The 13,255-nt window shown below is 32.2% G+C and overlaps 1 protein-coding gene across 1 annotated transcript in view; it reads right to left on the reverse strand.

Annotated features, from left to right (window-relative positions):
* The window catches only part of LOC111420204 (Serine_rich_CAS and FAT-like_CAS_C domain-containing protein p130CAS), a 54,783-nt gene that overhangs the window by 13,471 nt on the left and 28,057 nt on the right, over positions 1-13,255 (reverse strand). The window contains exon 3 of the mRNA XM_023053140.2: positions 4,380-4,535. Coding sequence (XP_022908908.1) covers positions 4,380-4,535 — 156 coding nt within the window. The remainder of the gene's footprint in view (positions 1-4,379; positions 4,536-13,255) is intronic.

Below are 13,255 nucleotides of genomic sequence, written 5' to 3' on the forward strand. Positions count from 1 at the left end.
TCTATTAATTAGTAGGAGATATTTTTCCGGAGGCAGTATATAGTTTTCCATTACCAATATTTAGTGCACCGTCAGCAGTATCTGGTCATCTATTAGCAGTATTTACTTTTTTAGTAGCATCTAATCTGCCAATTATAAATAAGATGACGAAAAGTGAGTGAAATGCGCTTGTAAGAGTTTTTAGTTATTTGCTTTATTTTTTCTTCTTAAAATTCTACTATAACTTAAATCAGTGCAAGAATCTTTATCAAGATCTTTCCCCTATCTCGACAAAAAGAGAGAAAATCAATATTTCAGCACAGAGAAAATAAATGAATATTTAACTCCGTGAATTAAACAGTATTTAATTTTCTGCTATCAGTAGCTAAACTTCTGGTCTTCTATTAGTGGGAGATATTCTTCTGGAGGCAGTATATAGTCTTCCATTAACAATATTTAGTGCACAGTCAGCAGTATCTGGTCATCTATTAGCAGTATTTAGTTCTTTATCAACATTATCTAATCTTCTGCCAATTATAAGATGACGAAAAGTAGGTGAAATGCGCTTGCAAGTTTTTAGTTATATTTTTTTTTATAAAAATACTTTAAAAAAATTAATTTCTTTATCTTTTCTTCTTAAAATTTTATACTTGACTCTGCACCCATTGAATTCTTCCAGCGATAAATATCGTTTCAACCCAAATCTAATCAAGATATGCAGCGCCTTGGGCACAAATGACCTCAGCTTAATTAGAAGAAGCAGATTCAATGAACCAAGCCGAGGTTGCTTGCGGCCAAAGCTACAACCTAACGCTGAATAACAATTAAAACTAGAACTAACAGTAGACCTAGAACAAGAAACATTCAGGTTTCTAGAAAACCTAGAAACCTGAACAATTCTAGTTCGAGGTCTAGTGTTAGTTCTAGTTTTACAGTAACGCTGTTACTATGTAGAACTAAAACTATACTTAGAACTAGAATCATTTGAGTTTAGCCACACGTTTCTAAAGATGACTAAACCCGAATGATTATAGGTATAGTGTTAGTTCTAGTTTTAATTGTTATGCAGCGCTAGATTGTTGCGTACATGGTCTTCTAGTAGCAGTATTTAGTCCACTTTCAGCAAAAGCTAGACTTTTCTGGAAGCCATACGTAGTTTCTTATTAGTAATTTCTAGTTTTCTTTCACCAGTGTTTAGTCTTCTATTAACAGTATTTATTCTTCTGCTAGCAATAGTTACTTTTGCAAACAGTATCTAGTGCTCTATTACCAATATATCCGCGGTATCCACTGTTTTGCAAACAGTATCTTATCTGCCATTAGCAATTTTTAGTTCTGTTTCAGCACTATCTAGTTTTTCACTAGCAATATTTAGTCTTCTACTAGCAGTAGAGTTTTTCATTATCAATATATCCTCTTTCAACAGTATCTAGTCCTCCACTAGCAGTATTTAGTTACGTCAACAGTATTTAATCTTCTGCCATCAGTAGCTAAACTTCTAGTCATATATTAGTACAAGATATTCTTCTGGAGGCAGTATATGGTCTTCCATTAACAATATTTAGTGCACAATCAGCAGTATCTGATCATCTATTAGCAGTATTTACTTCTTTATCAACATTATCTAATCTTCTGCCAATTATAAGATGACGAAAAGTAGGTGAAATGCGCTTGCAAGAGTTTTTAGTTAGAGTTTAGTTTTTAGTTAAAATTAGAGCTAACACTAGCACTAGAACTAACACTAAACCTAAAATCTTCTTTTAACACATTAGTGCATGAAGTTAAACAAAATTTTTTGTATTTTTCTTTAATTTTATGATCTATTATATAAAAAATGAATTTTTATTGGAAAAAAAATTTGCAAAACGTCACTTAAAAGGACACTATGCACTAATGGGATAAGACGGCTAGTGTCAGTTCACTAAACATATACAGTGTGTCCCCGGATAGGTGAAACGACTCTTATAAAAGAGAAATTTTTTTCGATATTAATTGTCATTTTTTGGGGTTTAGCCCTGCTTCATTAAAGACTAATTTTGAACATATTATTAATTTTTAAAAAACAAGTGAGCCTTGACAGTAAAAGAAAAACTTCTTTTGTGGCAGGTAAAGTACCTTTTCTGTTTACAGTACGTGAAAGTGTTACTAAGAAGTTTTATTCAGAATGAAAAACTATGGCCGTATGCAAATTTTCGGAATGATCGGCCTACTTTGAAAAAATCCATATCAAACAATTTTATTTCTAACAAAGACTGCCATGGAAAAACAAAATTGCTTTCCTGTCACTGTTAATCTGCCAAACTGTAATTTAGTGAACTTAAACTGTTTTTTAAATACAATGTTAACATTAGAGGAAAAAGTTTAGGTGGTTCAGTGTTATGGAACCGGGGAAAAACCGATAAATATGGTTATTGCTTTAGTTAGTGAAAATTTTCCAAATAGTGGAATTAAAAGTAGGACTTGTTGGGGTTCAATCAAAAGATTTCTTACAGTAGGAAGTATTCACTCTAAGAAAAAAAAATTATGATTAACTGTTTTCTTTTGTGGGCGAACACACTCTTAATTTTTTGTGAACATTTTGAGAACGGTTTGTTTATTTTTCCCGAATAATCTGAATCTCAAAACAAAAAACCGTAATAAAGTACTATTGACGAATTTGTATATGGCCATAACTTTTCATTCTGAATACAATTTCTTAGTAATATTTTACCATACTGTAAACAGAAAAGGTACTTGACACACAAGAAGTTTTCGCTTCAGTGTCAACACTCACTTGTTTTTTTAAATTTAAAAATATGTTCAAAATTAGACTTTAACCAAACAAACAGAGCTGAACCCCAAAAGATGACAATTAATATCGAAAAAAAAATACATTTTATAAGAGTCGTTTCACCTATCCGGGAACACACTGTATAACAACCTAACGCTGAATAACAATTAAAACTAGAACTAACACTATACCTAGAACTAGAATCATTCGGGTTTAGCCGTCTTAAGAAACGTACGGCTAAATCCGAATGTATCTAGTTCTTGGTCTAATGTTAGTTCTAGTGACAGTGCAAGTGTGAAACTAGAACCAACACTAGAACTAGAACGTTTCGGATTTAGCCGTGCGTCTTCAGACCCGAATGTACCCGAATGTTAGTTCTAGTTTTAGATCGATAAAAATATACAGTAATTAGAGACTAGATCTAGAGCTAGAGAGTTTCGGGTTACATCATTATGTTAAACCATCATTGCTAAAAGACACAATATATGAAAATCGGTAGATTAAGTCATATATATTATAAGTGGACTATCTTTTATGTCGATAAGGTTGGCAACGCTGTTTGCGAGATTTAAATGTAAAAGGCGCCAGACGAATTAAATGAGATGAACCCTAACGGAGACTGTACGTTGATTTAATGGTGTTACTCAACTGTGTATTCATTGCGGTTTTGTATTCCAAATAGTTAATTCAGTCATTGACTGATGACTAAATAATAAGAGAAAAAGTAATTTCAAGAATAAATATTTTTAAAAGTCTTGTAAAACACAAAAGACACAAAAGCCTAAGAAAAACAAGATAAAAACCGTTTCTTTTCACCGGAACATAAATCACCATTAAGGTGGAACAGGTAAGAAGGTAAATTCAGAAAAAAAAAAGAAATAAATAAGAAAATGTGTTGGGCCCAATACACAGACACACACACAGGGATTGGGCGACAAGGGAGCAGACGTGTGGCCGAGATAACTTCTTTTTCGGGGCCGCCGCCGCCACCGATATCGGCGACTCCTTATTCCCATATCGGACTGCGGGCTCACTCTCTTAAATCGCTGCCATATACGGAATGTTGACTTTACATATTGCGATACGACTTCGTACAGCATGTGGCGTACTTAAACTCTAACCTTTGCTTTTCCCCCTTCTCGCCACCTCCTTTACCAGTCTCCTCTCGCAACAACCCGTCACAGCCTTTCGTAGACACATCCAACTTTAAAATAAAATTGGAACAAGAAACAACATCTTTTTTGATGTTTTTCTTTCTTATTGAGACCTTCTTCATTCTCATACCAAAAGTGAGTCATAAAGAACTTCAGTTTATATCTCTAACAAAAACCAAATTTGTACAGAAACTGAGATGTGACGTACACTCTTGTTTTATCTACATCTTGGACGACGACGACGACGTGAAACAAGGTTATAACGAGTACGGGTTGTGGTAGCCGGTTTTGGTGTAAATCATGCAATAAAATCTTGCAGTAGCGACTTCTAAACCGGCGGTGGAAAAAAAGACATCAAATTTTGTGGGGAAACGCGACCGGGAAAGAAGGGGGGTTCCGACGTGATGGCGTCTCGGGGATTGACGGCCACTTACGAACCCACCCAAAATGAAGATTAATCGCCGTTAAAACCTCACCTTGTTTGGCTGTACGTGCCAGCTTCTACGCTTTCCTTGCTTCTGAAGGGAATTGATGTCGTGGATATCCGTCAATTGGGGGGAGGGTTCTCTGCTTTGACCCGTGTCTTCGTATACTCCAGGAATTAAACGTAATCTATTTCCTGGGCAGATTCCCTAAAAATAAAATGAGATAAGTTAATTACAAAAAGCTTATTATTACAATACAAGTTATTTACGCAACCGAGTTAATATTAAATATTGTACTGTCACATATTTGGCGACATCTAACAATTAAAAAAAAAATTAACTCGTTTTAAAAGCAATGAAAGGACATCTAGCGTTTAAATTATGCATTTGAGTTACGCTGTCATTACTTCTATAATCTGAATAAGTGTTGAGATTGACACGCTGATTTCAGTCTACAACAAACCAGGATAAGTCGAATTAGACGATGATCGATCCATGGTCTTTACCCAGAGGTGGCCAACTGTTCTGGCAGAAGATCGAAAGTATTAGGATCCCACCTATAAGTCCAGATAGTCAAACACTGCAAGCAGAATGCTCCACTGTTTTACTGACACGTTCGTCAATCGTTTTTTGAACACCAGAACTTCTGAACGTCATTGAGACGAAGGATTTGACGATACCATAGCAGCTCAACACACTTCAAAAGCTACTATCGGATCACAATCCCGTCCTAGTCCAATTTGGCGAAGCATTACCGACACAAAACGGGGTGTCACACAAAAACGCCCCAAGCTGTAACTCTGTCATTTACATTCCGATTTTCATGAGCGGGTTATCAAATGAAATGGTTTCATGAATACTATGATTCATGCTACAAATAAATTTTTTCCAAGGCCGTCTTCAATTTTAAGCGATTATCAACTTTTGCTTTTCAAATTGGTCTATATATTTTTCTTTACGTCATTGGATAGAGATTGTTTTTTCTGAATCCATTAATGTACAATACATCAACATTAATTGTAATTGTAGCATAGAAAAACATTAAAATAGTTTCTGAACATTCTCTTAAAGACACTTGTATTATACTGTAGTGTGCCATGGGATAAATGAAAAAACAACTTATAAGTATCATTTACAACTGCTTCGGGCATTGACATAGCATTTAATGACTGTTATCAGTTATTTTTTTCCATGGCACACTGCAGTATTACAGAAGTGACTAAGACAATGTTCGGAAAATGTTTTAATTGTTTTTCTCTGCTAAAATTACAATTAATGTTAATGTATTGTAGATCGATGGACTCAGAAAAAAATCTCTATCCCATAACGCGAAGAAAAACATACCGAGCAATTTGAAAATCAAAAGTTGATAATCGCTTGAAATCGAAGATGGCGTTGGAAAAAGTTTATTTGTAGCATGAATCATAGCATTCATCAAACCATTTCATTTGATACCTCGTTCATAAAAATCGGAAGTTAAATGACAGAGTTACAGCTTACGGCGTTCTTGTGCGACAACCTGTATATACAGGTGTCTTTTTTCTGCTAAAATTACATTCAAAATGGATGTATGCACATCAATGGATTCAGAAAAACAATCTCTATCTAATGACGTGTAGAAAAATATATGGAGCAATTTGAAAAACAAAAGTTAATAATCGCTTAAAATTGAAGATGGCCTTGAAAAAAAATTATTTGTAGCATGAACCATAGTATTCATCAAACCATTTCATTTGATGCCTCGGTCATGAAAATCGGAATATAAATGACAGAGTTACAGTTTGGGGCGTTTTTTGTGTGACACCCTGTATAACAAGTAGTGATGGAGCGGATAGTGATTTTGCGAAAAGCCGGATATTCGGCATCCCCTTCGGCCGGATATCCGCCATTATGGTTAAAATTGGACCGCGTTATACATCACTTGACTAAGCGACATTTTATCGTTTTTAGAAATTTTCATGCTGTCTAGTAGGTAAAGGTGTAACTTATCTTAGAAAAAATGCAGAACATCGAAAGACCTAAAATACCATTTGTGTTAAAGGATAAAGCTAAGCGCGATTTTTATTCGATTTCATCATACATCTAAGAAGCGACTTAGATACGACACTTAGATACACCAAGAAATTCTACAATAGAAAAAATAGATGAACCTATAATTTCGGGCCAGTGTCGTTTTCTAGATGTTAGTATAAAATTAAAAGTTTGTGTCTTTTATTTTATATAGAACTTAAGTCTAACTAGTTTCGGCCCTTGGCCATCTTCAGAGACTTTACAAATAGATTAACATCTCACATCTTATCCTTTTTACAAGCGACAGCGGTAGATAGCGCTAGTTAGCATAAAATATCACATTACATATTTTTATTGCATTAAAACTAGAACTAACACAAGACCTAGAAGGTCTAGTGTTAGTTCTAGTCTGAAGACGCACGGCCAAACCCGATACTTTCTAGTTCTAGGTCTAGTGTTAGTTCTAGTTTTACCCTAGCACTAACACAAGACCTAAAACTAGAATCATTCGGATTTAGCCGTCTTGAGAGACATGGGACTAAATCCGAATGTTTCTAGTTCTCGGTCTAGTGTTAGTTCTAGTGGCAGTGGTAGGTAGTGCTAGTTAGCATAACATATTACTATGTTGTATATTTTTATTGAACTAAAACTAGAACAAAAACTAGAAACATTTGGGTTTAGTCGTGAAAAAAACTTTCAGTAGTCAATGTCAACTTTAATTTTATGATTATATTCGTAATCATCATAAAATCACCTTTAAGGTGAGTCCAAACATGACGCATTTACCTCAAAAAATCAAAAAGTTCGAACTTTCAACTTTTATTTTTGACATATTTGTCAACGTCATAAAAAATCTTTTAAAATGAGTCCAAACTTGACAAATTTAATTTAAATATTAATAGAAATACAATCATTTCCGGTTTGAAACGTCAACGTCAATTTTGACATATTTGTCATCTTCATTAAAAAACCTTTAAAATGAGTCCAAAGATGACTTGTCTTAAAATAACTTATCTCAAAAAACAAAAAAGTTTGAATAAAAAAATGAAGATAGCAATTTAATTTTTAAATATTAATACCAACCTTAATTTTTTATTTTTTTTTTTTTATTATATTTTTGTGACAAATATGAAGACATTTTATAAAAATTAAGAATATGTCAAAATGATATTGTCATTTCAAACCGGAAGTTGCTTATATCTCGAATAATATTGGAATTAAACGTATCATATTTGAACTCATTTTAAAGAATTTTTCACGACGATTGCAAATATGTCAAAATTGGCGTTGACATTCTTAACCGGAAGTTGACCATAACATCATTAATATTGAACATAAATATATCGTGTTTGTACTCATTTTAAAGGATTTTTAATGAAGATTACAAATATGTCAAAATTTAGGTTGACATTTTAAACCTGAAGTTAGTTACCATACAAGAGACAAATGGACAACTTCATGGTGTTCTTTCATTATGTATTGTTTATTAGAAAAATCTTTAAAATGAGTCCAAAGATGACGTACTTATCTCAAAAAACAAAAAAGGTAGAATAAAAAAGCATTAAACCCGAAGTTAGCAACAATGAAGATAGCAATTTAATTTTTAAATATTAATACCAACCTTAATTTTTAATTTTTTTTATTATATTGTTGTTTTTGTGACAAATATTAAGTCATTTTATAAAAATTAAGAATATGTCAAAATGACAATGACATTTCAAACCGGAAGTTGTTGATATCTCGATTAGTATTGGAATTAAACGTATCATGTTTGGACTCATTTTAAAGGATTTTTCACGAAGATTACATATATGTCAAAATTGGCGTTGACATTCTTAACCGGAAATTGACCATAACTTTATTAATATTGAAGATAAATATGTCGTGTTTGTACTCATTTTAAAGGATTTTTAATGAAGATTGCAAATATGTCTAAATTGAAGTTGACATTTTAAACTTGAAGTTAGTTATCATATAATAGAAGTTTTATAACTGAAGTTAATCTGGTGTTAGTCACGTTTCCGTACTTTCTTTTTATTTTTAGCGTGTTTTTTGGGTCATTTCAAATTGATTTAAAAAAAAATCGTCGATTTTTAAGCCACATGATGATTTTTGAATTTTTTGAATAATTAAAAACAATTAAAAACCTTATAAATTATGGCACTTAATGCTTGGGTTGGGTTGGGTTGGATGACGTTATTTATTAATTATTTGATATGTTTTAGATACACTGTGTTAATTAATTATCGTAACCCACGTGACCTGTGTAATATTGGCTGCATATCTCAATATGTAGTGGTAGCTTGGATAATTTTAAATTAGTAACCAGAAGTTGCCAGCTGATAATGAACCATGAACCAAAAAAACAAAGTGTAGGGAACGAATGGTTCTAAACAAAAATTATAATTTTGAAACCATTTATACACTAAATTATTCTACAGGGTGTTGTAAAATTAGGATCCAAGAACGACGTTTCAATTAACCTGTATACCGACTAAATGACCAGCATTTAACAAAAGGCTGGATATTGAACATGAAATTAGACATTTTATCTACAGTTTGCTGAAAAAAATCATGAAAATTGAACGAAAAATAAAAAAGTTTTCACATTTCCAACTTTACCAAATATTAGCTTGTTTTTTCACCTTAATGTATTTTTCGAAACAGTACTTTTTAGAACTATCGTTGTTTCTAGCTTCTAAAATATTTTTTTAATTATTAAAATATATCTAAATATATTTTAAACGGCTTTTAAAGTTAATAAATTGTCACCATCGTTTTTAGGAACTTTTGTCGCGTTGCAATACCAATTTGTGATATTGGTTGCATACTTTGTCGGGTACGATAATTAATAAACACACTGTAGAAGATCTAGATCTAAACCGCGTTTATTTGGCGTTAATTGAGTTTAATAATGTAATAAACTTACAGCAGGGATTTTCAACGGAGGTTAAGGAGCACTAATCCTATATTTAAATGTATTTATATATTTTTTTATATATTTAAAACAAATTTCAAAACTTATGGGTAATTTCACACGGATAAGTTTCTCAACCTAAACTATCAATCAAACATGTTTTAAACTTTCAGTTATGCAATATAATGTAATATTTGTTATTCCATGCTGATTTGCTAGGCACTATAAATATTGCTATCTTTTGTAAATAAACGTTTAGTATACAGGGTGTCTCACGTAACTGGTTCGTTAGAACTTTTTCATCTTCCACTATTCGTAGAGATTTGAAATTTTGGTAGCATGGGTTGTTCATTCGGAACTTTCGATCTAAAATATTTTTAAGATGGCCGCTACTTCCGGTCTACCGGAAGTAGACCATAACTTCGCTATTTTAAATGGAATGCTATAGTTTTTATTACACAGTTTAATTGTACGTAAAAAAAATAGGTTGACTTTGATAAAAGTTGTTGGCACCTAGCGTTTTTTGTTTTCGACTTATTTTGATTTTAAACTTTTTTTGGTAAATTTCAACATGCTCTTTAAAACTCCATATCTCAGCCAAAGTTCATTCAAAAAAGATCTACTTTAGCACGATTACTCTTCAGATGTTGTCAAATAGATTGCCATTTGTTGTATCGGAGTATCTTATACAGGCTGGTCAAAAAATGAATTACTGTTTCTCCATATTCAATGGCGAGAAAGTCGAAAATTTTAAATGGAACGCCCCATATTTGTTTAGGCTATCAGGAAGAGAATTTAATTCTCTACAAATTACCTATACACATTCCCATACCTATATATATATAGATATTTATTAAAACTTGCACGAAATGCAGGTTTTTTTATTAGAAAGCTATGGAATGTTGACAGTTTTTGGTCCATGTTTGTATTATTGTTGCCATTAGTTACATTTGACGACGGGTGTAAGTTATTGAACATCATGGTAAATTATTCCAACGCCGATATTTGAAATTTATTTTGTATTGATGGCGAATGTAATAAACTTTCGGACAAGACGTGTCGAACACTTAATGAGAGATGCCTAACAAACCTAACGACCATCGCGAGGAAAAATTTCAAAAAATTGATAATGAATTTATTAGTTCTGGATATATCGAGACCAAAAGAAATCGCATATTTCCGGTCACCAGTGATGAAGACAACGAAATAAATAATTTAACGTATTTTATTGCATTTCCAAATTCAATTTAATAACAAATTTATATTTTTATTCAAATCTAATTTTTGTCATTAACTTTTTGTTTTAATAGTTTCATTTATTTGATCTTCTGTTTGTTATTTTTGGTAAGTAAAAGCTAGTAAACTAAAAGATTATCAATCGTAGTTAATAGTACAAATAATAATAGAAATAAATTAAACAAAAAACTGTCAAAATGTTTTCCTGCATTTTCTGCATGTTTTGATAAATTTACGAATATGAGAGAAACTACAATAAATAAGTATAGGAATGTTTATAGATAAATTGTAGAGAATTAAATTCCCTTTCGTGTAGGCTAATAAAATATAGGGTGTTCCATTTAAAATTTTCGACTTTCTCCCCATTGAATATGGAAAAACTGTAATTCAATTTTTGACCATCCTGTATAAGATACTCTGATACAATACAGGGTGATTCACATAAGAACTGACACAAAACAGGGGCATGGAGAGGACAATAAATTAAGACGATTTAACACAACTTATCTCTATACTAAGTTGTACATCTGATTTAAAAAGTTCAATATCTTCGTAATACATTAAGCTAGAAAAACCAAATTTGGTATACGTTATGAGTGTACCAAAGGTATTAATTGGTAGCAAATTGAACTCAATTGAAGCATTTCAAAGGGTTGATTAAAGGTGATGGTACTCTAAATGTTGACAGATTTTTTTAATCTTTTGGCGGGTTTAATACATTACTACTTCATTTCATGTGGAATTTAATACTAAAACTTTTCTTACTCTTATTATTTTTTAAAAAACTTTGTCGTTTTCATAGAAAACTTAAATAATTAAACCCACTTATTTCATAATGTTGCTTAAAATTAGCGAAAATTCAGTAGTCGGCTATGAAATTGTACGTCAAACTTGACAAATAGGTTATAAAGTTATTTGACGACAAAGTTTTTTAATCTATTTGTCAAGTTTGACGTACAATTTCACAGTCGACTACTGAATTTTCGATGATTTTAAGTAGCATTAACGAAATTCGTGTCTTTAGTTATTTGAGTTTTTTATGAAAACGACAATGTTTTTTAAAAAATAATAAGAGTAGAAAAAGTTTTAGAATTAAATTCCACATGAAATCAGGTAATAATGTGTTAAATCCACCAAAAGGTTAAAAAAATTTGTCAAAATTTAGGGGACCATCACCCGTAATCAACCTTTTCAAATGCCTCAATTGGTCTAGTTACGTTAAATCATCTTAATTTATTGTCCTCTATATGTCCCTGCTCTGTGTCGGTTCTTATGTGAATCACCCTGTATATGACAATCTATTTGAGAGCATCTGACGAGTAATCGTGCTAATTAAGAACTTTTTTGAATGAACGTTGGCTGGTTTTCCGGGTGTCCCTCAAAAGTGGCTCACCCCCATATTTTTTTTTATTATTAGTGATATAGGAAAACCATTTGGAATGCATAATTAGGCTGTTAAAACGGATTATTACGACATGAAATCATTGTCTTTGAACTTCCGGTTATACCGGATGTGAGTACTAACTTCGCTATTTTTTTAAATCTATATATAATTTAAAACAAAATCTCGAAACAACAAGTAAATTTAATTCAATTATAAGTGCAAAAAAATTATTTTCAAAATTTTCAAAATGCTCCCCGCCTCGATTTTGACATAATTCGATTTTGACATAATCGACGTAATTCCTGCGGAGATATTTGGGTAATACAGTTTCTAATACCTCACGAGACCTTACAGGTGTATTATACACCTCATTTTTGATTTTGCCCCATAAAAAAAATCTAAAGGTGTGAGGTCAGGTGATTTGGAAGGTAAAAAGATAGGAATAAGGAGAAATGTGAGAAAGAACCGGTTTGTTCTCACCGTGGTGGCCACTTTATTGGTCCATTATTACCAATCCAATCGTTATTGTACTTTCAGCTTAAAAAATCAGTAACCACTCTGCTGTTGTGAGGTGGGGCGCCGTCTTGTTGGAAAATTAGTCCATTATAAGTTCCAACTGGTAGGTCCTCCAGCAGATCTTCAATTGCATTATTAAGGAAGTTGAGGTATCTTTCCCCTGTACTTTTTATTATTTCGATTAAACATACCCAAGTTAGTAAATCGACTCTCATCTGTATACAGAATTTTGAAGGGAAATGCATTATCGTTTTCATATCTTTCTAAATACCAATTACAATAGTGGAGTCGTCTTTCATAATCATTCTCGTACAAATGTTGATGTAATTGGTATTTGTAAGAACGAAGTTTATGTTTTTTTAAATTCCTCCACACCGATGTTTTTGAAATTTCGCACTGTATCGCCATCTCCCTAACTGATGCACTGTTGTTATTTTCGATACATGCCAAAACATTTCGTTCCATATCGCCACTTACAATGTATCTAGGGTTTCCATTATTAACCGGCTCTGTTTGCATTTTCGCCACAATTTTTGGAAAGTAATGCCTTGTTGGGTGGCGACGACCAGGAAATCTCTGCGCGTAAAGTCTAGCAGCAGCAACTGCGTTTTTTCTGCATTCTCCAAATATTAATATCATATCTACTTTTTCGATTTGCATAAATTTTTCCATAATTTAAATTGAATTAACGAATATTGTCAACTAATGAACTTAATTACGTTACTTAATTTACGTTATGTCAAATTGCTAGCAATTTTTTTTCCATAGCCACCTTGATAGGTTTTAATCAAAATAAAGTAAACAATCCAAATCATAATGTACAATGGACATTGTACATTGTAATTTACCATCAGCTACAGAACA

This window comes from Onthophagus taurus, chromosome 1 (assembly GCF_036711975.1).
Source record: "Onthophagus taurus isolate NC chromosome 1, IU_Otau_3.0, whole genome shotgun sequence".
Lineage (NCBI taxonomy): Eukaryota > Metazoa > Arthropoda > Insecta > Coleoptera > Scarabaeidae > Onthophagus > Onthophagus taurus.